Here is a 26,744-nt window from a genome sequence, read left to right on the forward strand (position 1 = left end):
TGTGTCCTTCAGGTCCTATGCTGTTTTCTAGTTTCACATTTTTACTCTTTGACTCTGCTAGAGTAGCTTTGCATGATTCAGTTCAAAATAATCCACATTTGTGTTATACTACACCTTTCCTCAGGCCTTTAGTTCATTACCTGTTTCACACAAGTGATTTTAACTCCAGGAGCTCCAGAGCTAAAAGTAAAAACATAAAATTCTCCTGAGTCTAAAGCCTGAGCTTCTAACTCACAGGGTTTACTTCTTTATGCAGTACTGTGCAAAAGTCTTTAGCCCCCTGTAGTTTCTTAATACTTTAGTATGAAAATCGAAATAATGTGCAGGGATTTTTTTTTTGAAACATCTGCAAACATACACAAAAGTACAGTTTATGAGACAAAAACACAAAAGCACATTTCCAACAAGCCTGAAAGCCGATACTTGGTATGACCCTCTTTATTCTCCAGGCATCTTTCTCTACATTTATTTAATTATTCTGCAGAAATAGGTCTCCAGGATTCTTAAAGGACATTCAAAGCTCTTTGGCTGCCTTTTGTTCTGCTCTTTGTCAGGATGATCTCACACTTTTTATAATAACGATGAGGTCCGGGCTCTGGGGAGGCCAAATAATGGCTGACCATTCTGTTTTCTTCTATCCTCACATGCTTTTACTCCCCTGGCAGTGTGTTTGGGATAACTATCATACTGAAATATGATTACGTTTCCAATCAGATGCTTTTCCAGAGGATCCTGCATCTGATTTTACAGTCAAATTTGATGCTACTTTTCTTTATTCATATTTCCATCAGTTTTGATAGAGGTTTGGCTGCATGTAGACAGTCACTGTTGTACCTCTCACCTGACCTCCCAAATTACTTGAATCAAAAATTTGCAATGTGGATTCATAACTCCAGAAGACCTGTTGGCACTGAGCCTCAAGCCTATCCCAGCTGCCGTAGGGTGAGAGGTGGCATACACACCACCAGATAAACCTACCTCACTAACTGTATGTCTTTATACTGTGGGAGGAAACCAGAGTACTCACCCACGCAGACAACATGTAAACTCTCCACAGGAAGGACCTGTTGACCACTGCACCACCGTGCTTGGGGGTGGGAAGAGTTTTAAATGATTTCTTTGCGAAGTTGACTGTCACATGTAGACACAACACAGGCTCATCGCTGGAGTTTGGTTCTTGTAAAAATGTTTTAATGATTCATTGGTTAGTGTGCATTGGCTTAACAAACAAAACAACATCCCCCTGGAAATTGTCAGGTACAAGGACTGGACTGAAAATGAGTGAACAAGCAGCCAAATGTCTAAACAACTATTATTCAAGAACAGTTTAAGACTGAGGAGAAAGTCTGGCCCCTTGGAGGCAAAATGTAAAGAAATGAGGGGTGGCTTGAGAACTTTGTTCATATCTGTTCCCAGATTTTAGGATTTGTCTGTTTTCATGCAACTGACAGATTATTAAGCTGCTGTTTGTTCAGCTTTAATTATCACCTTACAATGATTTCATACTGCCTTTAAGGTCTAAAGATAAAGACTGTCTGCAGGCTTATTAGCTTAAAGCTAATACATAAAGGGTGCCGAGGTGTGTACGTTGGCAGATGCTCACTTAATTCTCTCTCGTGGTGATGTAATGTAAGAAAATACATTTAAAGCTAATAATAAATCCGTTTAAATAACCAGCGTCGCACTAATATTAGCAGGAAGCACAGCTGGAAGCTTGTAGTTTCATTTTGATTTGTGGGATGACATCACTCTGGTGATACAGGCGAGGACAGCAGCACCGTTTTAGGATGTTGTTCATCAGATGTTTACAGATGTTGGTGCTCTGTGGCTCTGCGTGACAGCGGGTGGTGGACATCTGGAGCAGATTAGCAGACATGAGGTCGAGACCCTCGCTGCTCACAGACACACCACAAGTGTTTACAGCGATTATCAATGCAACAATCTGACACCAGATCAGGACTGAAATACGTACGCAGGCACATGTTTGGGGGCTTCTAAAGAGGCCATGTGTGACTCCTCTGTCATTTAATGTTTACTCTGAGATATTGATATTAAATTTACTTCATCAGTTAACAGTTTTAGGATTGTTTGCTGTGTGGTTGATTCATTTTTTAAAAATGTAATAGAGTGCAATTTTTCTTTAGACTTCCTCTTAGCAGTGCACTGTTGATGTAACAGGCTAGCTTTAGTTAAAGAACAGTGTGTAAACTCAGTGCATGAGAAAAATAAAAGCCATTTTATTTATAGAAACCTTATTTTATTTAACCATTATTTAAGTCATATTTAAAGACAAAGGAAAAATAAAATAAGAGACAACACATCCATCTGATTTCTGGGCGCTGGAGCCTCTCCTGGCTCTCTGTATGTTAGCCCTTGTGATTGGCTGGCGGCCTGTCCAGGCTGCATTCACCTGGACTGGGATAGCTCATGTGGTAGGTGCTACATTAGGGCTGTTGGCTTCAGATCCACTGTTCAGTTTGTTTGTTTGTTCCCTGCGTGCACTCCAGCTTCCACCCACAGTCCAAAGACATGCAATTAACTGCTAAAAGAGTTCTGGTGAGCCTTTACACTGTTCAGCCACACTAACACTGGAAGCCACGATGACTGAAACAATGTTTATGACACTCCTAATTATTGATTTAAGCATAGTTCTTTATATTTCCGTGAATCTTATGACGTAGCACATTTTTCTGTTAAATCAAGATATTTTAAGGTTGTTAAGCCGACCTGTGGAACATCAGGACATGTTTTACGAATTTATGAGACTAAATGGATAAAGAAAAAATATTTGGGCGATCAACTAGAATTAGAAATGACTGTTAGTTGGAGTCTTGATACATTTTACATAATCCACAAAAGACACAACTTTATCAGAGACAGACCTGCTGCTGAGCCCACACACACACACACACACACACACACACACACACACACACACACACACACACACACACACACACACACACACACACACACACACACACACTGTCTGTTACTGAGTCAACAGGCAGCACTGGAACTAGATAGCCTCACTAAAACTGCTCAGCACAAAGAGCCAATCACTTAGCTCTGAGAGTAAAACTCGGGATGTGATTGGCTGCCACAATAGGCACTTGGTTTTTGCTGCTAAGTGGAGGCCGAAACGGAGAGAGTGACCACACAGCAGGAGCACCGGGCTGGGATTTAACTGTGTGTGTGGGGGGAGAAGAAGAAAAAGAAGAAGGAGGAGGAGGAGGAGAGGACAGAAAGAAGGAGGCTGAGAGAAGAAGGGGATGGAGAGAAAGAGATAAAGTGCAGTGGAGTCAGCATGTAGTCCTGAGAGCACGGAGAGTGAAATGAATGTGTGTGTTGGTAGATAAGAGTTTAGGTTTAATTAAAGGGGCAGAATGAGCTTAAAGGGACCTTCCATAATTAATCTGCTTTGCTAATCCCGGGAAAAGAGCAGCACCCGTGCTGCCTAATCGCCCCTCTGGTTTCATCACAAGGGTCGGCTTGTTTTGGTGCTCTATAGCCCTCAATCAGACAAAAACACGACACCACTCAAAAGTACACGGAGTTACTCCATACGTGGGTATTTTTCCGCACCCGGACTCAACCTCGTTCTCTTTTCATTCTCCTCGTTCTGCGTTGAACTTGCAGTGAACCCCGTGTGTGAATAGATCCGGTCCCATCTTAATTTAAAAATATGTTCATTTCTGCAGCAGGAGCCAAGAACAAGTGTGAGTCAAGGGATAGAAATATCCCCGTCTTGAGTTCTGACAGAATCAGACTAATACCAATTTGACATGACGGCTTTTATGTGGGGCAAGTTACAGCTGCCCGAGATTCTTGTTTACTTTTTCATAAAACCCCTTGAATGAGTTAGAGCTGTTCTACAAACGCAGATACAAGTCCCACATTAGTCTTACTGTAAAATACCTTAAAAATACACTTTCCTTTACAGGATTTGTGTACATTTTACACAACAAATTACAGTGAACTCAGTGGTTTAAAAGTTTGGATGTTGAGCCACAACATTAACTCTTTACCCATTGAAGCTTTCCTTTAAGACCTTCTTATAGACAAAATGACTGGGTTCACATCAGACGTTAGTGAGGCCGATCTCTACTATTCTAATAGTCACCAAACCACAACTTCAATGATATAGGATAAGGTATCAAAACTCATCTTTAAGGGTACAACAGAGGTTGTCAGATGTCGTCTTTATGTGTGAAAGAGTATTTTGGGTATTTTACAGGAAAGGAGACACAAATGATACTGTAAATAATTTTAAGTAGTGTTTTGCAGAAAAACACTTTCCAATCTTACATCATAAGTGTGCTATGCTTTTTGGGGTGCAGGCCATATTGAGTGAATTACCCTTTTATTGTTTTTAAACCTTTATTTTTTTACACAATAGATTTTCTATTATTTAGTTGAGGTTAGACAAGGGGAAGCCACTCCATAACACAACCCACGTCTCAAAAAGTACTTTACAGCGTACTGCAAGATGAGAAAATATTGTTTGTTTTTCCTGCTAAATTACCAGGAAATTAGGCAGTACTAATATTTAAGATATAGTTATTTGTTTGTTTTCTGTAAAAACCTGACTTGTTATTCCCTTGTTCTAATGTACCTACCTTTAGGTATTTGTATGCAATTTCAAATAAAATACACTGGAATTCTTTTTAATTACTGAGGAATTATGGCCTTTAGTCAGAGGCTGTATTAGAAAGTGTTACCAAAGGAAAAAGGCAACCAAAACGAGGACGAGCCTGAGGTAACTTTCACTCTTTATGAGTTAAACAAGACTCCACATTATATTTGCTTTAAAATAAGAAAGGTCATTTATCGCAGACCATGTCTGACAGCCTCGTTTGCATGCAAAGGTTCACAGTATCATGATGATGTGCACTTATCTGGTGAACGTGCTGCATCAGTTATAATCTGCACTGCTTTCAGAGATCACCGACATGCAGCAGTCAGCACTCGCCGAGGTGAGCCAGGATCAAAACATAAGTCACTTTTTCCACTGAGCATCAGGTTTCACAGGTATGAGGGCAGCAGCATAAACACCACACCTAGGGGCTGATGTAATGATGCTGCCTGTCTGTGCTAATGCTGTTGTTGCTGCCCTGTTTTGGGGCATAAGAGAGGAAATGCTGCGACTTTATGTCACGTCTCATTTGAATGGCAGCCACCGCCCTTTCCTATTTCTTTGCTGTGCTGTGACATACTCACTACACCACCATGTTTGGCTGGATGAGTCACATGTCAGGCGATGGGAGGCTATGACCAAATACAGTCATACACTCTGCGAGACATCATGTGTTGTTGGTGTTGTCGGTTGTCTCTCCCCTTCAGATAAACCACACTGATATCAGACCTGAATGTAGCCTGCGTGTGATTTCTCTCTCATGCCGATGCAACGCTGCAGCTCAAGTCCTGGACTTTAAAATGTCCCCAGCAGCAAAGGAAGGAGAATCATCAGTACAGTTCGGTGGAAGATTTAATAAAAAGCAGACACGAGAAGCTGAAACATTTTACTACACAATGTTTTATTAACAAATGTAAAAAAACAAAAAATCTTCCTGCTGTTCGTGTATCAGATTTTGGGGTGAAATGGATCCAACTGTGAAAAAAATAAAAAGAAAGAAAAGAAACTGAACGAGTAGAACAAGCGCTGCCATAAATAATCAGACAGGACAAACTGAAGTTTGCCTGTAAGCCGGCGTAGCCTGACACGTTCAGTTTGGTCCAAAGTAGTCCACCACGCCGTTGCCTTTACGACCGTCGAAGAAGAAGAAGTTGCGGTGAGGAGCGTCTCTCTGAGAGAGAGCCTGAAGACAAAGAGGGGAGAAAAATGTTATGTTATGTTATTTAAAGAGGAACTACAGTGGCTGCTTGCAAAAGTTCGGCCTCTCGTCGAATCTGCGAGAAATAAAACCTCCACGTGCTTCGTCGGCAGGATGAAATACTCTACTGCAGCTAACCAAGTTTCAATGCCGGGGTTTAACTTGACTAGAGCCTGTCACACTTCTGTCAGTTCATAAATGGACTTAATGTTTCTGTGTACAAGAGAAATCAGTCAGATTCACTGTGAGAGACATCAGTCTGGCTGTTGCAGCAGGTTTCATCATCATCATCATCCAGACAGCAGGTTGGCCTTGTGCCAATATAACGCAGCCTGATTCTGAACTGTCTGTCCTCTCCCCCCCCCGGCCTGTCTAACACACTCACCCTGAAATGAACTCGCCCATTTGTGTCGCCCTGCGCTCACCCCAGAAAGAAAAACAGGTTTCTAATCTTAACTGCGCCTATCTGAAATGTTTTTAGGTAAAAAAAAAAAAAACAGGCAACATGTTGACTGTTGGGTTTAACCACAAGAGTCGCTGGTAAGCAAAAATCACACTAAAGACTTAGAAAGCTCCCTGACTTCACTTATAAAAAATAAAATACAATATCAATTTAAATCCAGCTGATCTTCCCTTAAAGACTGTCGCTTTGAGCAGCCCTGCAACTCTTTCGGCTGTCCTTCCCTTCATGCCCCGGATTTGCTTTTTGCGTTTGATCTCCTCCCAGGCGTTGAGTTTGGGAATAGGACAAAGTCACAGAGAGTCAAATCTGGCAACTAGGGCATCTGACGAGTGGAGACTGACACAGTTCAGGAGCTTTAGCCTGAACGTCTCCATCGGGATGTGACAGCAGAGCTTCCTGATTCTGATCTGGATGTTATATTAGAAACATGCAGGCATCAAATCACTATAGCATCATTGACTATAACATTATTCCCATAATCCCTCCAAATTCTGGAGGAAGTATGGGAGTTTGACCATCTAATCTACACATTCTTTGGGAACTTCAGGAATGCTGAAAACTGGGCGACCCCTGGGACACCTGTGGGCTGTGGTGTACGAAGTTTGAGAGCTGATCCAAATTTGTTACGAGCTGTTGGGTCCCCGTATACTCAAAGTGAGAACATCTGGTGCACAGTCAAGCACATTTTCAGTGAGTTTTGGACTCCTTGAGCTGCCCTTTGTCCTCAGATCTGTTCATTATATTTATGGACAGGACCTTAAGGCGTAGCTCGAGTGATCAGTGTGTGTAGTACTCCTGCTTGTGTTGTGTTGATTAATTCTGAAGGTCACTGCCTGGATGAGTCTGCATCTCCACATCTGGCAACATGGTTCTCTGTCAAAAAACTCACTGTTCTGTCAGAGAGTGGGTAACAGAGCAAGGTGGACCGGGGTGATGTCAGCAGAGAAACATGAAAGTCGGGTCAGTTTCCAATATTCCATAAATTTTTTCCACATATGCAATTCTGGGGCAGGAGGACTAGATCCTATCCCAGCTGCCATAGGGCGAGAAGCGGGGTACACCCTGGACAGGTGGCCAGGCTGACCCAGGGCGAACACAGAGAGACAGACAACCATTCCCAGCTCTGGGCAATTTAGAATCACCTATGAACCTAACCTCACCAACTGCATGTCTTTGGACTGTGGATGGGAGCCAGAGCACCTCAGTGCTGCAGTTTGAGGTTCACGGTGAAGTCTGAGAGTTCACAGAACAAGACTTCCACAGAGGGATCTAAACATGGAGGCTGTGCTGCCCAAGGAGGAGGGGTTGAAGAGGAGATCAGCTGAATTTAAGTATTGTTGATTATCAGCAAACTGATTCATGTAGAAACAAAGAAAAGAGTGATTGCTCTGTAAGATATTTCGCTGCATAGATTTTGGCACAATTTCAAGGAGCTTTTGTTATTTTTAATAAACTGATTAGCCTGAGGGAATTAAAACAACAGAACAAGCTTGATTGTTACCCTGAAATTACAGCATGTAGGAAAGGTGTTGGTGTCACCGTTCAGTCGCTTTTCTTCCCACTAACAGCTTTCATTAGGCTCTTTTATGAATGGGGTCATTACGGCTTCAGCTTGAGAACAGTACAAATCATCTCTCCATTTAAACGGCTGCTGCCAGAGCGTCACACCGAGCTGCACTGTGGTCACAGCGAAAATCGCTTCTGCACCGAGCAGAGCCGCCGCCGCTTCTCTGGATCCAACCCAGCGACCAGCCGAGTGGCCACATGTCAGCTGACACACCAGACCTGCCGTCTTCATCACAAAGTCACCGACTGAATACCGTTAGACGCTTCAGAGGGGATGACATCAGCCCTTTCACAACGTTTCCTGAAGCTGCAAGATTCATACAATTCTGTGTGCAATTTGCACACTGCCCCAAAAATCTTCATGTTTACATCCTCACCTTAACAACTTCCTGTCCCAGAACTCCTCCCACGACTGCACACACTGGAGACATCTCAGAGAAGCAGTAGCTGAGGATAAACAGTGCAAGGAAACATTAACCACTAAATAGAAAGTGTAACGCTAAGGAAGTGACTAACTAAGTAACTAAAAAAAGAGCACAAGAGCCACAAAACAAAGAAAAAAAAATGTTCCATAGTCTCATCTGCCAGCTGATTTATTTGTCTTGCTATGGCTGATGTGAACTAAATAAACATCTTTCCACTCACACTAGAAGCATGTGTGTTTGGGTAAATCGGTTTGCCATCGCCCCCTCCCCCAGGTGATGTTATTTTGTCTCAAAACACTGGTGAGAAATTGATTAGAGAGACTTTGAGAAAAGCTAACATTAATGTGCTTCTTCCTGCCATCAGGGTGGATGTGAGGATGTAGTAGTGGATTAATGAGCTTGTGTTTATAAGCCAAAAACTGGCAACCCACCGTGTCGAAAATCAAAAGCAGTGAAGGTGAAATTACAGCCAGGAAACTCATCTGCAGACTGAGAGCAGCTAACAGTCGGCCTTTAATCAGAGCCAGCTGCTGAGTCTTCATCGGCCCTCGTGCCCGTGTGTGCCACGTTTTTTAAAGTTGAATTTTCCTGTTAGAACAGCTGATAACAGCCATGCAAGCCATCAACAAGCCCTGACATTAAAACCACATCTATACTGCTGTGTGTGTACATGTATGCTGTCTGGGATTGTCTGGGTTGGAGTCTGAAGACTTTGAAAGCTTGGCTAACAATTCAGACTTTTTTCTGGGATCAGTAACGTGAACTTCTTATTGTGATTTCCAGCTCAGTAATTTTATCCTTGAACTACTAGACTAGCTTCTCATGAACACTGGGCCTTGGTGGCTTCTGAAAAGCATTTTTTATAGCAGACAAAAAGGATTTCACAGGTATTCTACATACAGCGAGCTCATTATTTGAAATTTTGATCATCTTTAATATGAACATCCACCCATGTGGCAGTAAATATGTGACAGGAAACACCTTCAATGTTATTCAGAGATTTTATGTTGTGGTGGATCGCTGTTTATGCTGACATTAAACTGCAACTAGTGCCTCTAATTCTCTGATCTCTGCAGAGATCACACATTACTGTAAAGGAATAAAGGAATAAAGGCTGCATGCACAGTTATGGTCCTGTTTAGAGATTTAACTTTCCTTAAGGTCACAGAAGAGATGCATGGAGAGGCATTATGGCCGACAAGAGGGTCAAAGTGAGGAAGGTGGCTTCGACCTTCTAAAAAAAGTACATTCATCTTGATTATATAAAATAATGTCTATCAGGGGAAGTTTGGTGTGTTTGTGTTTGAAAGAGCAGATGATCTATTCTGAATCGACTTATTTAAAGTCACCTGATGAAGTCGTCATTCAGGAGGTCGCTGTTCAATGACAGGGACTCGAGGACGTCGTCACGGATTTGCCTCAAGAGTTGACTGTCTTCTGGAAAGGACTGCGGGTCGGGGTCACGGCCTTTGTCTGTACGAAACTTCAGCAGAACTGTGGAGAGCAGCAGACGGGAGGAAAGAAATGACAGTTGAGACGCAGGAAAGAAGTTTGAACCATTTAACTAAGGCAATATTTTCCACATAATCTATTGCACTATTGCCATTTATAATTACATCACGCTTTTAAGTGACTTCCACAGTGAATTATCATCTTATGGAAAGACAACATCTCCCCTGCTGCTCCCTTTGAACCAGGATAACATCAGTATGTGGTTGCACCATCAACCATTTCATCCGATTAGGCCCACGTTTCCCCCACATCAAATTAAGAGCGCGCAGTCACAGACTCCTGCGTGCAACACACATCCACCTGCACAGGATCACAGAGGAAGTATTAAGTCTGCCTCTCAGAGCGAGAAAGATGAAAAAAAAACAAACCCCAAACCTTTCCTGTGTCGGCTTTAGGACCGATTGAGAAATTAAAAATCAAAAGAACAAACTATTTGGTCATGTGCAATATTTCAAACAACAACCGACTTCTCCAGCTGCACCACACAGATGCACACATCAACACCTCGCCCCCGTATTTCCTGTTCGTCCATTAACTCAAAACCACATGAGGAAGTCAAGTCCTCCCACGGCCATTTCCACCAGCGTGGCACACCGCACACACAGTACATGCTCACATGTAGCAGCGATGAATCATTCTCACACCTCGGCTCTGCCCTTTATCAGTGAAACTTTGTTAGTAGAAAGTTACAGGCTGGTACAAATGGCATCACGCTCGGGAAGGAAATCAAACTGAATTTCATAACACGATATAATAATGTGAACATGGATGGAACAAAGATACCATCTCTGAACATACACAGGCAGCGGTGATACCATTGCAGATTAGAGTGGAGGGGAAATGCTTGAGATGGTCCTTAATGCCAAATCCTGCACATTCAGATCAAAAACAATGGACAGAGTGAGAATCATGTTCATCTTGCAGAGGTAGGCAGGTGGATATTTATTAGCACAACTAAATATTTCCTTTATTACATGTACACCTCAGATTTAAGACACGAAAAATGTGTGTTATCTCCATATTAGCACCTACAACTAAACCTGTTTGTGTCCACGGCACACCAAACACATTAAAACAACATATCGGTGGCATTATCTACGTAAAACAGCCTCGACATCATCCAACAAGCTCTTCTTTTATTCATTGGTTTTTACTTTTGCAGAAAGTGAAAGTGAAAAATAACATTTCCACTCTGAAATTGACTAAAACAAATAAATGAGACTGTTTTAACAAACAAACAAACCACAAACAGAGCACATCAGTTTAGTTCACATGAAACTCCAGAAATCTCTCCATCATCAGGACCTCTAACACAAAAACTGGTGAGGTTTGAACGTAACATCCATGTAGGTATTCTAATACCCTCAGACGGTTTCTCAGCAGGGAAAGGCTGAAGTGCTCGCAGGGATGAGTTGCTGCCCTGAGTGGAGGACTTCACGAGTGAGGGGAGCGGGATACCGACAGGTGGATTTGGGCAGCGTCAGCAGTGATGAGGATGTTGTGGTGAAAACAGAGCTGAGTGTAAAAGCAAAGCTGCTGATTGGTCGGCAGTCTACGTTACTTTCCTGACCACGAGCTCTGGGTAGTGACCGAAGACAGGGACCACAGAAACGAGCTTTCTGATTGGTTCGGGCCTCTCCCTAACAGATAGGGTGATGAGGAGATCACATTAAAGAGAGCTAGCTGAGGTGGTTCTGGGGATGTCTCCTGGGCACCTAAGGTATTCGAGGCATATCTTACTACACATGGAGGACACACTGGAGTGATTATCTGTCAAGTGTGGATGGACGGTGGTTTTCTAATGGTGCTAAATCAAACAGCACTCTGCAGGAGGAAAAGTACTCATATTTATTTATTTATCTTTTGCACCCACACCACTAATATATACTTTGCCTCCTGTGAAATCTCTTATAAGGGACATTTGGTTTCCACGTGCCTCTTTACCTTGATTGACGCATTGTTTTGCATTAGCTAACGATCCAACAGACAACATACTTGGGTGGAGCGCTACTGACATCCTTGCTTCAGCTGAAATCATAAGAAATGTAGAATTTATGACACATTTTCTGTTGTCTTTAGTTTGCTCATCACAAGAAAGCAATGCCTTTTCCCGTTATTAACCTCCCCGCTGTCAGTTGGGGCCTTTGATGTGTCACGCAGTCGACAGTTGTGCAAACCGACGAGTTCTTGATGACAGGAGCTTTTTAAAGGATTGCGTTAGAGTACTTTGTATGAGTCCATATAAAGTACTGATACCCTTTGTGCTGTTATGTTGTGCATTCATGATGCACCGCTGTCACAAAATTCCACGGCACAGTCTCTATTTGAGAACCACTGAGCTAACTTAATGAAACAGCTTACACTGGAGCTTGAATTCAAAATCGCATCCTTTGAAGTCTGAAATACTTTCTGCACAAAATACAAAATGCCTCACACACAAGTTTCAGCCATGTTGCAAAAACCTTGGCTGAATGGCCAATTTTATTTGAATTTACGCTTCTCCCAGTTCTTGGATGCATGGGGCTGATATTTAAATGATAATTTTAGGAAAGAAAAACAATTCAGAAATCTCTGTGAGGCTGATTTTAATAGTAATTAAAGCCTTAGTTTCAGATAAAAGTTTTTTTTTTTTTTAAAAAAAGGAGGAAACGCTTGTGTTCAAGTGTCATCTTATCTTCTGCTGGTCATTTTTTTCCCTCTGACTACATCTTAAATAAAAAGAGGAATTAAAGAGATCCTAAAAGCAAAGACAAAGGCATACACCCTACACACGGTTCACATCTCTCGACTGTTCCTTCCTAGTGAGACAGGAAGCAGTTATAACAGAGGAAGAGCCACTTCCTCATTGGTGGTACCAAACAACCACCACAACTTCCAATTATAGCAACAGCAGACGAATAATAACACTGCCTCCCATCTCGCCTTCACAAAACAAAAAAACAACAACTAGGTGGTGTTTCCACTCAGAAATTAGCCTGAAACTCAGCAGACTGAAGACAGGGCGAGGCTGCAGCGGGTAGGTGGGTTTCAGATGGGGTGTTATTAGACTAAAGGCCATGACAGCTGGCAAAAACTAAAATTAACCAGACAAGACTGCCTCAATGCAAAATCCACCGGAACGAGATGAGAAACTGAGGAGCAGGTTGACCGTTTAGTAAGCAAATAAAGCAGACAGCCACTGTCACATGACTGCATGTGGCTGCTGTGAGTGGGTGTGAAACAGTCTTAAAGGGAATCTCTAATGCTCTTTTTCAGAACCTTATTTTTGGGCTCTAACAGAGTAGCTTTGCATGATTCACTGGTCAAAATAGTTATCTTATACCAGTCCTTAGTGCCGGCTTGGCCAACTCCAGGCCTCGAGGGCCGGTGTCCTGCAGGTCGTAGATCTCACCCTGGGTCTACACACCTGAATCAAATGATTAGTTCATTAACAGGCCTCTGGATAGCTGCAAGATATGATGAGAAGGTCATTTAGCCATTTAAATCAGCTGTGATGGACACATCGAAAACCTGCAGGACACCGGCTCTCGAGGCCTGGGTTTGGACACCACTGGCTTAGAGGATGCGTTGAGGAGCTGCACTGTCTGAAACGAGCCCCTTTAGCCCCTCCGTTTTTAAGTCAACTTTCTTCTGATTGGCTGCCAAACACAAGTGGGTGGAGCTTTTGCACTCACAGTCAGAACTGTGTGCCTGAGATGATCAAATTAGAGATTATGATCTTTGAAACAATAGATCATGAGCTCAAATCCCAGCCAGGCTATGCATCCAGTAAAGATCCCCAAGCTGAGATCCAGTGCTAAAGTCTACCTCAGAACATGAGCAAGATATACATAACTGAAGCAGCTCAGGTATCATCCAACTTAAAGTCTGCGTCAGGTTTTGAGGTACCAGGATATATCGATGTAGGGTGGGCTACTGGACAAAGGTATGCACGGATGAGGACTGATGATTTGACAATTACAAAGGCCAGAGCCCCCCAACCCCCGACAGTAACCTCAAACTCCAGAGGAGCTCTTTGCCTGGTTTGAGAACGCCCCTCCCCCTTCACCCACCTCACCACCCCCTCCCTAAAGGAACATGAGGTCAGAAGGAGACTGACCTCATGTCAATTCCATCAAAATGGAACTGATGTAATGAGAGGGGTTAACAATAGGTTTGTGCTTTGAGTAAAACTGTTCTACAGCTTGAATATGAAAGCATTATGTGTGTGTTCCACTTAAAAACGTCTTTGATTAAAACACACTTAGATGTTTAAACTCTGAAATCATTCCAGGTCAGTATTTAAAAGCTTATTAATAAAATACCAGTTTTATTAATTTTATTTAGTCTAGTCTATGAAAGCATTAGTCAACAATGTTAACTGACTATTGCAAAAAATAAAATGAATACAAATAAAATGCTGATAATAGAGGGTAACTGCAAACTCTGTAACTCTCAGCAGCTCCCTTATTCACAGGGGATCTCCACAGCAGGTAGCTCAGCATATTTGATTTGGCAGATTTTTACGCTGCATGCCCTTATCGACGCAGCCCCATGGGGAAATTCTACGAAACGTTTTGAACGTAGCGCATTGTGGTTAATATTTGTGATCAATTCAACCAGTGAAATTTCCCATAAACTGTGGTTTAGCGTATTTATGCACACAAGTGTTTTCTGAGTTAACACCTTTAATAGTTGTCTTTGTATTTCCTGTTCTGATATGCTTGTTGTCGTGCGGTGTAGGTGTCGGGCCGCTCTCTGTTCTACGCTCAGTGCACATGACTGGCCATGGACAGCTTGTGATGGAAACTAGCGTGCAGAGTGTGGGAATGGTGCAGGGCCAGGTGACAGGAGGGACAATAACAACTCTGTGGAGAAGGTCATCAGACACACATAAATAACCTGAAAAACAGGAAGGTAAATTTATCTCATGGATCAAAATTTGGGGCCACGGTTACGGAGCATTTAACAGAAACGATTCCAATATATCATTTGGAGCAGGATACCATCGCTGTGTTTTAAGAATACTCTTTATTTTCCAACAGTTACCGAATATATTTGACAAAATCTAAAGCTACTGTGTTTTATCTAGAAGACAATCTTGCTCAAATCCCACTGGCGTTTATATTTAGATGACATTTACCACGCTTTACGGACATGACCTTCCACGCATGTGCGGTGATATTTCATCAGCTAAACTGGAACAGTGATTTTTGCATGTTCATGGTATGTGTTTCAGTCTAGCTGCAGGACCCTACGCTTTTTCAGTTTCCATTTTCTATACTTATTTAAACCCTTCAGGATTCTTTATGTTATTTGCCCAAATCGATGCATGGGAAATCTTGCCTGCCACAGAAATGCAACAAATATTCAGCTCTTTTATGCAATTCACATGTACGTGCTAATGAAACAACATCACCTAAAGGTGAATTAAAATTAAATTAAATGTAAAAAACCTTTGCAACTTCTTCACAAAATCTTTAAAGGCTAAAGCTTTAGAGAAAAGTGTTCATACACATGAGAAATAATTATACAGAATTCAAATGGTCATTTTTAAAGACAAAGTTTAAAAGTAGTACATGCCAGAAACTGTTAAACAGACTTCGAAAAAATCTTTATAATTTTCTGTAACATGTTGATATTCTGATTATAATTTCACTTAATTCACAAACTGAAAAATGATCAGCTGTTACTACAACAGATTTTCTAAAAATGATGCTGGAAAGTTTATTTTTACATTTAAAAACTCAATCATCCCACATTTGGAAACAAAAAATGGCTTTATGTACCTTGGAGCAGGAAGTAGTCCACTGGTGTTCGCTTGAGACCGGCTTTGGCCTTCTCGCTTGTCCAGTCGACCGCCAGAGCCTCCTTCAGAGTGCAAAAACTGGCCGTCTGATTGGTTGGAGAAGATCAATATGGAGTGAATAGGTTTTGAACTGATTTGTTCGTTCCTTGTTTTTAGGACAAATATAAAGCAATTTATATGATGACAACCTCCTATTTAATAGAACGCTAATTTTAAACATTTAACATCGATAATGTTCTTTTTCTATGTTTTTTTCCAGTTTCAAGTTTAATTCCTCAAAAAACAAGTAATGAATGTGTCTGATACTGTTATTGCTAATGTGATATCATATAAGCCCTTTTTAAAAACATAAATTAGAAAGAGAATACAAAAGAAAGATCGATTTTAGTTTGAGCCTTTGAGAAAGAAAGAACTAAAAATGAGGGTAAGTGCTGTTATATTCAATATTCCTTCTCTTAACTAAAGGCAAGATTGCTAATACATCTCCTTGTTTAAGTTAAAAAACATCTTTGTTTATGTCAGTTCTTTCAGTCTACACAGTTAAGACGAATAAACCTGTGATACGGTGAAAGCTGATAATTGTGCACGTACTTTTTTCACCATGGTGGTCTCGTTGGGGTCGACTTTGGCTTTCTTTGCCTTCGGGCCGTCGTTGGACTCACCGCTGGGTTTTACTACTTTGGGTTTCTCCCTTTAAAGAAGAAACAAGAAGAAGAAAGTAAAAATGAAGGTTTCTTAATATGTCTGAGGCTATGTTACAATACACAAAACGACCAGCTTTATTCTCAACAACTGGGAATAGAACCTGCCCCCATCGCACTTACTCGACATAGTTGTGTGCCTGTCCCAGGTTGCAGAACATGTAACCGTAGTAACCGTAGACATCTCCACAGAACACTTTGATGTTGTGTTTGGAGCAGAGCTGGTCAACGCGTATCATCAGGTCTCTGGAGCAGCCTGTCAGACACACCTGAGGGACAAAAAATTCCCAAACAAACACAAAGTGTTAAAGGCTCGTTAGGGATTCAGATATTGAAATAATTTAATTCAATTCAGTTGTATTTATACAGCACCAAATCACAACAACAGTCGTGTCAAGGCGCTTTATATTGTAAGTTAATCATATGACCCCCTATGAGCAAGCACTTTGGTGACAGTAGGAAGGAAAAACTCCCTTTTAACAGGAAGAAACCTCCGGCAGAACCAGGCTCAGGGAGGGGCCATCTGTTGTGATTGGTTGGGAGAGAGAAGGAAGACAGGATAAAGACATGCTCTGCAAGAGAGCCATAATGAGATCAACATATGTACAATTAATCCCAGTGAGTAAAAAGGTTTACCTAAATGCTGTTTCAGACAGTTTTTTCTACCCTTGGCTCTGTGTGATGACACTGAGTGCAGATATCCCTAATAAGGTCATCTAGAGCATATTTAAACCATCTGTTTGTGAGGGGCAGCCAATCAGAATAGAGGTTGTTTAAAGGGGAAGGAGTTGGAACAGCTTGTTTCAGACAGAGGACGAACTGGAGGCTGCACCAGTATGAGATAAGGATTAGGATTATTATGATCTTTGAGTCATGCAAAGATACTTTAGTAAACACACTGCGGTGGAAATGAGCATGATAGGTCCCCTTTAATACAAATCCTACAGTTTGCAAACATGAGGTTGAAAGTGTAGACTCCTTTTCATGTGACCTTTTATTATTATTTTTTTTTTAAATCCCGTTCTACTAATATCAAGTCTTTTCTCCCACTCAAAAAATTCTCGTTTTCCCAGTCTTATCTTGATCTCAATCATCAGAACCTGAAGGCTAACGAGCAAATCTTTCCAGTTACAGATAACAAAGCAGTTTTTCTTCAGGGCAGACCGAGCAGTTTCGTAACGCTCTCAGACGGAGACACAAACAACTTTCAAGTCGTATGATCATGGTTACTGTTACATTTTATTGAAAACTTGACATTTACTCTAAAATCTCTACACTTTTTTTGCACTAGTTGAAACATACGACTTTAACTCCCACTCCACAGTCGTTGGGAGTTTTGTCTTTGCACTGTTAATTATTTTTATTCCGTCCTAGAAAACCTCCTCTGTGACGGTATACCTTTAAACAAACGTGAATATTTATGAGAGATTAAAGAAAACATTTTTGTTTTATTAAAATGAGACACACAGGCTGAGCAGAATAAAGGAAAATTCTTAAAGTTACTTTATATTCAGCATGAACTTCTACCCTCTTTTGCATCCTGTTTGGCTGTTTTTGTGTTTTGTGCACTTCTTTCCTTAACGGGTGCAACTTGCACACCATAAATTCAGACCTATGCCCCAGTAAGCTGCTCTGGAAAAAACATGACACCACGTCAGCTGCTTATTCCTTTCTACACCGGGCTTCAAAAGAAATACGCTGGATTTCCCATTGATATAAACATTCTATGAAAAACATCTGTTAATCCCAGAATTAAAAGACTCTTTGTGTACAAGACTGTCACTATATTTAATGAATTTGTGTCAAATCTGACCTCCATACTATAAATACTTTCTGAGGTTCAGGCTGTTGAAGAACACAGGGGTGCGTGGAAATTTTTGTCATAAGTCATCTTATTTTCGTCCACACAACTTCATCTCTATGTCAGACATTAAATTACTGTAGTTATAGATAAAATCTTACAGTAATTAGATTGTGACACTTGGAGCAAGTTAAAGTTAATTAAGAAACTAAATTCTGACCCAACCGTATGCACTTCAAGGGCTTACAACTCTCGCAATTTTCATTGTGTGAAGGTAAAATTTAAATGATGAAGCTGTTATACAATAAATAAATAAAATAAAATCAGCTGATTCTGAGGACATTTCTCAGATTTACGGGTTTCGCGTGGAAAGACCCAACTGCTTAGAAACATTTGGTCCCAAAAGAAGTTATTTTACTTAAAAATCACCTGTAATCCCCCTTTAAAAAACAAAAAAAAGCAAAAAACACCTGAAACTTTCACTGCATGTTCATTCCTGGAACAACAGAGATGCTGAACAGCAGCTGGTGAGCTGCCAAAACACTCGAGACACACCTACTGCAGCAGTTTACCACCGAGTGAAACGAGATTAAAGTCATTAAAGTGACACAGTGTACTATATTAAAGCCAGGCTGACTGATGGTGTTTTTGATGTCTTTGTGTTGGTGTTGCTACGGGATCATCGCTGAACTGACCAATCACGTTGATGCGACACCACAGAGGCATCCTTAGGGAAAAAAATACTAAAGCAGGCACTTACCTGCACTTCATAGTAATCTAAAATAACCAGCACCACCTATAATACTGAATGAATATAAAACACTACATGTAACTCAAGCCCTGGTTGTTTGTTTGGCGTATTTTTTATTTATTTAGTCATTAATTTTTTTATGGTTAACTGGATTTTATGTTTTAGGCACCTCATTATTTGAGTCTCTTGCAGCAGAGGAAGTGTAGGTTGTGGTGGGTGAAAGGGTTAAACAAATGATTTCCACCCACAACACTTGAGTTGGTGTCCCTTGTGAAACCAGAAGCAAAAGCAGAATTATTATTTTAGACCCAGTGGAATCATCATAAAAAATATTTTCAGTTTTAGGTTTCGGTTTGGGTGGCTCAAAAAACAAAAACACCACCTTTTTACAGTGTTAGTCATGTATTAAAATGTCTTTCTGTGTTTGAAGCACCAAAGCCAAACTTCCTGGAGCGATGATGATATGAAGTTGCTGAAGTTGTAGAAAAAACACCAACATCTCTGTGTGGCGAGAGACGCAGTGGGCTATGATATAACCAGAGTGGGCTCATGTATGACTGTAAACAACTGACCGGTGGGCAGGGTCTACCTTATCCAACTGACCCAGTCCAGAACACCCAAAACACCCTAAACCCACAGATAAGACGGCTGCCGACACCCCCTCATCGCACCGGGCAGGCCGGGGCTACAGGACCAGTGTTTTTAAAACACTCTCTGGAGATTTGAGGAGTCTCGAGATAAATAATTGTTATCATTTACACACCCACACTATGACAAGCTGTACAGTACAACACATTATCTGCAAGACGGCCGATAGCTGAAAACACAACACAGCAATTAAAACGAAACGTCCCCATTTCACCTCTAATAGAAAGAGCAACAACAGGCGCGAGCAGCTGCACAAACTGCTTTCATAATGGGAATCTTCGTATGAGTAACCTGGCATGTTAGTCTTCTAGACATTCGGCGTAGTGTTGTGTCAAAAAACGGAGGTGAAAATAAACTTTACTCTCTAAACGAACATAGTCAGAAAATATGCAAAAACTTCAGCTTCAAACTGCAAAAAATGGTTCACGAAAACAATTTCAATAAACCCGAGAAAAAAAGAGACAAAAGCGCCCCCTGGGGGTCGAGCCATAGACAAACAAAATCAAACACACACACGCTCTGGTGAGCCATTGTATGGAAACATAAAGCGTTTTTGAATACTTCCAGCATTAATTACTTTTCAGTGTTTAACTGAGGCATAATGATAGCAGTTATACATTTCACAGTATGCACTGTTGCACAGGTCAGAGTGCTTTTACAAAGTGAAACGCCCCACACTAGCCTGGATTTCCCTTTCAGGATAAATGGCAGATAAACTCTGAGGAGCTAAATAAGAGTTAAATCAAACACCAACGATAGCTGGTGGTTTCCAGGTCTCAGCAAATGCACGACCTCTTACTGCTCACAAACAAGCTGCATGCAGCCAAACCAGTGTCCAAAGAAGACGTTTATGTTTTTCATATTAGATAACCACGGGTATTTTAATGTGCGCCTGTGTTTTCACTGTAACAGAGGACCTTTGTTCACATCCAAATACAGAAAATGTAGAAAAATGAAGTTACGAGCAGAGACGCATGCAGGACCAAACACATAGCTGTTAAAAGCGTCTTTGTGGAATAATAACAGGGAGGTAAAAATAAGAACTTCTGAGAACACGACTGGGTTTGTTCTGCCTCATAATTGGCCTTTGGGAAATGAAGCATGATTCGTCGGCATACAGATTAGGCAGTGAGTCTAAGCCAGTGTTTTACCTTTACATTAATCAAATACCATTTCACGTACATTTAAGTCCACTTAAATAAAAATAAAATAGTTACAGATTCTCCTTTGAGGCAAGGCTGAAATCTTTTTTGTAGAAATGTTTTATATATAAGAGCAGCATCAGAAATAACCACGAGAGGCTCGCTGTAGCCAGATGTTTCAGTTCGGCTGAACACTGAAGAGTTTGGGCCACTGGGAGAGGAAACACCTCTTGCACGCTTGGAAAACCTTGGATTACATTTCAAAGGTCGATGTTTGAGGAGGTTTTTTTAAACAAGAAACTCTGGTGAATTTTGGTGCCTGCCCCAAACCGAGCCGAGGGAAATGACCAGCATCTATCTTTTAACCATTTTGTTAATTGTGAGTTTTATTTACTCGTGCACAACGCTGCATTTTATTGATCAAACTGTCAGATATAACAGGAAAACCCTGTAAAATTAGCAGCACAGATTTATTGTCTTTAAAGGAAAAAAATGCAGATAATTATATTTTTTTAGCAATACATAAATAAAAAAAAGGGTAAAGGATACATTTCAGATTTATCAGCGTGTGTGTTAGTTATGACGTGCGATTTTTCCTTTTCTTTCCTACTTGAAACCAAAGAGTCTGAATTGTAAACACTGTCGGCAGCTCTCTGCAGGCACACAGATGGACACTGTGTGCTTTTCTATTGTATTCATCCCTCAGTAATTGGGCTTCTCAGATGAAAACTGCGACCACACTCCAACTGCTCCGCTTTAATCACCCTCCATCTTCCCGCTGAGCCACACACAGATACATCAGTGGAAGCAGATAAAAGCAGCAGAGACCCCCTTCTGTTTTCCACCTTTTTTTAATCATTTCTTTCTATTTTTTGTTTCACCTTCTCTTCTTTAAAAGTTTCGTCCTCCCTCCATCTGTCCTACTAACATCCTTCTCAACCTGTCCTCACTCTTTTTTGTCTTACTGCTCCCACCCTCGTCTTCCTCCTGTACTACTTTCCCTCCTCCTGACACTCATTTAGCACCCCCGGAGGGAGGAAGACTGCCGACGATTCTGGCTCAACGGGAGGGGAAAAAATCTGTTATTCTTCTGATAGTGTTCAAATGAATTCTCGCCGTCAGCTGACAAAACTTAGATCGCGCCTAAGCAATGAAACCGAATGTAAAATGCAATAATTCATTTGTTTTTCCTGACAACAACACAAAAATACTGTCACGGTATTTAGCACCAGCTACTCACTACATCATATTTTACACGATGAACTCAAAGAGGGAAGTAAATTTCTATTACAAGGAAAACAGAAATGTAATATCTTAATCCTGAGCTCCTACACTATGAAAAAGGTAATTATTATTACTCCTTTGTTAAAAGTATCTCCTGATCCTGGTGATGCAGTCAGAAAATTCAACTAGGTCTTGATCTGGAACCAGTTTTCATGATCTCCTGGTAATGGCGTGCGCGCCAGAGCCCACCTAGCGTAGGGTGAAAGGCACCCAGGACAAGTAGCAATCAGGAAGACAACCAGGAAGCAGGACGACCCGGAGAAACTCACACAGGCAAAGGAAGAACATGCAAACTCCACACAGAAGTGCCCGAGCCAGCCAGCTGCCGGATTCAAACCCACAACCTCCATGCTGCACCGCTGCGTCACCGCTCCGACACTCTAAATGAAAACACTGAACTGAAATAAAATAAAGACTCCAAGAAATCAAAAGCTAATAAAAAGAAAACAACTGTAAGAACTCCTCCTTTAACTGAAATAAATATGCGTGACAATATTTAGGGCTCCATTCCAAACGGCATTAAACCATCACAGGTGACTCAGACTAAATAAACAGGAATGAGATGCACCACCTGATCTTATGTTATGTATCATGCAATAACGTGTCCTGTGCTGCTTTTTGATTAGAAAGTTTGATTTTCAAATCAGCAAAGAGACCGACTGACCGACTCGCTGACCCGGACATCCTTCTGCCGGCTCACTGAGTGAACGACGCTGTTAAAAAATCCATTCGCTTAGTTTAGTCTTTTTATTCCTTGTTTGCCCTTTTCCCTAGAGCTTCAGGGCTTCCCCTGTTACCCCCGTGTTTAATGTTGCAACAGTTTGAAGTGTGGGTAATTCCCTCAGGCAAAGTCTACACAAACAAGGAAAGTCTGCTCACCGTGGTTTGACAGGTGGGTACTTTAAGTCAGTGTGGTCTTAGTGAAAGGTGGGTTAGGGTTGGGGGGGTTAATGTGGCCCTTCTTCCTTCCAGCCTCTCGGGTTTTAAGTTGTTCAGTTTCAGGTTTAATCTCCTCACATACACAGCAGCATGGCTGTGTTTATAATCTGCATATAATTATATATTAATTATATCAGTGCAGCATCTAATTCTAAACGTCACTATTTTCACTGGCTGGACAATGAAGCTCATGTCATTACCACACCTTGCAGACATTATCTCACCGCAGGTGTTTCAGTGCACCACATGGTCTGATAGCGCCACCTAGTGGTCAACCTGTGAGGTGCAGTCAGTCAACACACTGCTGAAAAATGTAACAGGACATTTTTTAATCAGAGTTCTTCTTCTGGGATATCGATCTGGTCGGTTAAGCAGCAGGGCGGGTTTTTAATCAGTTTCAGCTGTTTCGGGGTCACTGAAATTAACAGCAGGTGCACTGGAGGGGCAACAATGAGACGATCCTCAAAACAGGAATGGTTTTACAGGTGGAGAAATTTTCTCCCTCCTCATCTTTTCTGACTGTTTTGCATTTGGTTAGGGTCAGTGTGAAGACTGGTAGCATGAGGCGATACTGGACGCCTATAGAGGTTGCACAGGTAGGCCACCTCCTCCAGGATTACTTATTGTTACTGCTGTGTTATTGCTGTGTCTCCCAGCACAGTCTCAAGAACATGGAGGACATTCTGGGAGACAAACAGTTATTCCGAGAGAGCTGCACAGGACCGTAGAAAGCCCGTAACCAAGAAGCAGGATCGGTATCTGTTCCTTTAGGTGAGGAGGAAGAGGATGAGCGCTGTCAGAGCTATAAAGTGACCTCCAATGGGCCACTGGTGTGAATTCTGACCAAACAGACAAAAACAGACTTCAAGAGGCTGGCCTGACAACCAGGTGTCATTTTTAACTGGAATTTACTTTAAAACAGCAGCTCTGAGGTAAGCATATCTCATTGGTTTAAATTTCTGTTGCCTCACCTCCTTATCTTGCACCTCTGGTGACGAGAGGGGAGTCAGCGAAGAAAGGAGTCAGCATGTTAAACTCACCGCATCGAACTGGAGGAAGAAGTCGTCTGGTTTGTCTTCGATTCTGTCTGGGTCAGCGTGCACTTTCACCATTGGGTTGAGGTTCTGCGCTCGCTCCAGAGAGGCCTTGGCACGATTCTGACCCTGAGCCGTGACTGGAACCAAGAACTGAGCTCGGCATGACTCCTCCGACACCTGGAAGACACCCCGACAGGGAGCGCACAGCTGGATGAGGCTCTTACTGCAACTGTTACTGCTGTTGTGCTCACATAACAGATCTCCTTTTAGACTAAATACACACAGACAGGTGTTAATTTATATTTATGATCATAAATTATCTATCATATTTTTACTCCACTTTTCCCTCATGTAGTGTCAGAGAACAAGGAACAAGAAGACAGAAGTGTGCAACTTTTATTATAAAATCATCACAGAACAGCTAAATTACAATGTTCAGTTTTACTTTCCCACAAAATGTGAATTCCCGCTGACAGATTGCACATTTGGTGTTTGATGTAATTTGATACAAACACGCTTAATAATACGAGCCTGTCGTCAGATTATCAGAGGAACATTTTTTTATATGAATTTTGATGTTTTTGAAAGAAACAACAACAAAAACTGCTTAAATAAACCCTGATCAGTCTTGTCTTATTGGCCTGGAACTGGAAAAATGCACAGAGTGGGGTTGAGGTTGGAGGGTATCAGACAAATACTGAACAGAAGATATCTTCTATGGCAAGATGTGGAAATGTTCAAAGTGAATATTAGTTATTTACATCCTTTCTGTCAAAAACTAATTCAGTTTCTCTGGATGCAACATTTCAGTAGGAGAAACAAGTACCAAAACAACTGTTCTTTTTCTATCTGGGGATTACCTGTACAAAAAAAGGTTTGCATTTTGACGCACTGTATTTCATCTTTTGTTGTACTTAAAACATTTTTCATTTGTTGTTATTTTAATACTTAAATGCACTTTTTATCAATAGCTTTGAAAAGATCCATCTACTGGAACCACCTAGTGTGCATTTTTAGTACTGCAAATCTAAAGGTCTCACATACTATTCCACTGTTTTATTGGATTTGAGTAAATGTGTTTTGTTTGAAAAATGTGTAAAAGAATTCCTGCTGCTCTTGATGTGACATCTCTAATCAGGGATAACGATGAAGAGTGCTTACCTGTTCATGGTCCAGCAAGGTGAGTCCTTTAACGCCAGCTAAGATTAAGTTCTTGGCCACTTCAGCCCCCAGACCACCCAAACCTGCCAGGAGCACTCGAGACCCTCGCAACCTGGAATACAGACAGAATTTAAAAACCAGTTTAAGTACTGCTTACTGTGTGGTTTCAGAAGTAATTGTGTGCTGATTGGAAGAAAATCAATATGAAATGTTCTGTAAACATTTTGACTACATTAAAGAGATTCTTAAAAAAACATTCAGACAGAATAAAACGAGCAGCTGTTACAAATAACGCATATTGAGCCGTTTGAGAGTGAAACTAAAGCTTGATTTTGTGAGATTCAGCAGCCTTTTTGAAGCTTTAATATCACGTGAGCATTAACTGAAATATATCCTTAAACAGTTAATTCACATGTAATAATTCCAGTTTGAACAAGAAGTCTGTGCCGATATTATTTACATCATCTGTTTGAATGAAGCAATCACAGAAATTACCTACTCAGCTAATTATCAATATTTTCAAGTAAGATCGCATAACACATTTATTATTCATTAGTAAATTATATAATTTAATCGTGGCTTTTTGTAAAAGATAGATTTCTTTAACGATGTACTCGAGTAAGTACAGCAAGTCAAAGCTCCGGCTGCACCGATTAGCCTCCCGAGCTAACTGACCTCTTCTGGGCATCCAGTCCCCACAGTCGGATCTGGCGGTCGTACTGCGCCGCTTCCTCCTCACTAATAACCGGGTCCTCCTTCTCGATCATATCGATCACTTCAATTCGTTCCAATGAAGGTAAATCCGGGGTAAATTAATATTTTGTGCAGCTACAGATGGAGCTGTTTCAAATGCCGCGACGGTCCCGCTGAACAGGCGCTAGCTGATGACGTCGACAGAACAAAACAATAGATGACTTTTTTTTTTAACGAAGTCCTTTTCTAACGAACTTTTTTTTGAGGATATGTATTTTTTCTTATTCGTAGTTTCACATGTTGTAAATAGAATGCTATATTTATATTAATTTCACTTAATAATAATAATAATTAATGTCGTTTTAACTTTTAATGAGTTCAGTATTAGAAATATAGATATAGAAACATATACATATATCGCCGTGCTGCGATTTAGCGTATGCATTGGTCACTGAGCCCTTAAATTTTAAACTTGAAAGCGTACGTAATTAAGTAAGTTTCAGCTTTGTCACGTAACTGTGCAGGAGATTGGGGCAAATTTTCCCTGGGTATTGCCTTAAAATCAGACTGCCCGCAGAGTGTCGAGAATTTAAGAACATATTGAACCTTTGTGTTATAATGACCCTAACAAGTACGAGGCCACGGGAGAAAATGGGATGTAGAATGACCAATCTTTTTATTCACTAACACGAAATATTATACGAAAGATAATACAGCGACCTAAGAATAAAATACAGTGAATGAAATTGACTTCAAGCCAACGTAAATAACAAGGAGAAATACATCGATCTAGTACGAACATTAAAAAAATATATACGTTTTGAAATCGTTAATAATCGAATAAGATTACTTGGGGAGACGGTTTACCTGCAAGTCAACATCCAGGCCACATTTTACCCTGTAAATTTGCCATTCGTTGATTTCCGTGAGGAGCGTACGCTATTCGTCATGATGTCACTCTCGGGAAGGCCAGCCCCTTTTCTCCTTGGAGAAGACGGT

At 41.1% G+C, this 26,744-nt stretch overlaps 1 protein-coding gene across 2 annotated transcripts; it reads right to left on the reverse strand.

The window, feature by feature from the left end:
* Window positions 1–5,516: 5,516 nt before the first annotated feature.
* On the reverse strand, window positions 5,517–26,688 carry sae1 (SUMO1 activating enzyme subunit 1). 2 transcript variants are annotated; one of them, XM_026191498.1, is made up of 9 exons: window positions 26,613–26,688; window positions 25,053–25,164; window positions 23,895–24,068; window positions 16,413–16,558; window positions 16,180–16,279; window positions 15,569–15,674; window positions 9,638–9,782; window positions 8,241–8,310; window positions 5,517–5,819 (listed from the first exon to the last, which is right to left on the reverse strand). In XM_026191498.1, exons 1-9 carry the CDS (start codon window positions 26,624–26,626, stop codon window positions 5,727–5,729), a joined length of 960 nt encoding a protein of 319 aa, XP_026047283.1. In that variant the 5' UTR covers window positions 26,627–26,688; the 3' UTR covers window positions 5,517–5,726. The 2 variants fall into 2 exon arrangements, with proteins under 2 accessions (XP_026047283.1, XP_026047282.1); XM_026191497.1 differs by lacking the exon at window positions 26,613–26,688 and adding an exon at window positions 25,728–25,933.
* Between the last annotated feature and the right edge of the window lie 56 nt (window positions 26,689–26,744).

The sequence above is a fragment of the Astatotilapia calliptera genome, chromosome 14 (genome assembly GCF_900246225.1).
Source record: "Astatotilapia calliptera chromosome 14, fAstCal1.2, whole genome shotgun sequence".
Lineage (NCBI taxonomy): Eukaryota > Metazoa > Chordata > Actinopteri > Cichliformes > Cichlidae > Astatotilapia > Astatotilapia calliptera.

Coding starts and splice junctions, on each gene's coding strand:
- sae1 (XM_026191497.1), bottom strand. CDS start 25,819: ATGATCGAGAAGGAGGACCCGGTTATTAGTGAGGAGGAAGCGGCGCAG. Junction 24,069..25,052: donor CCTTGCTGGACCATGAACAG/GTAAGCACTCTT, acceptor GGTGTCTTCCAG/GTGTCGGAGGAGTCATGCCG. Junction 16,559..23,894: donor TCTTCCTCCAGTTCGATGCG/GTGAGTTTAACA, acceptor TTTGTCCCTCAG/GTGTGTCTGACAGGCTGCTC.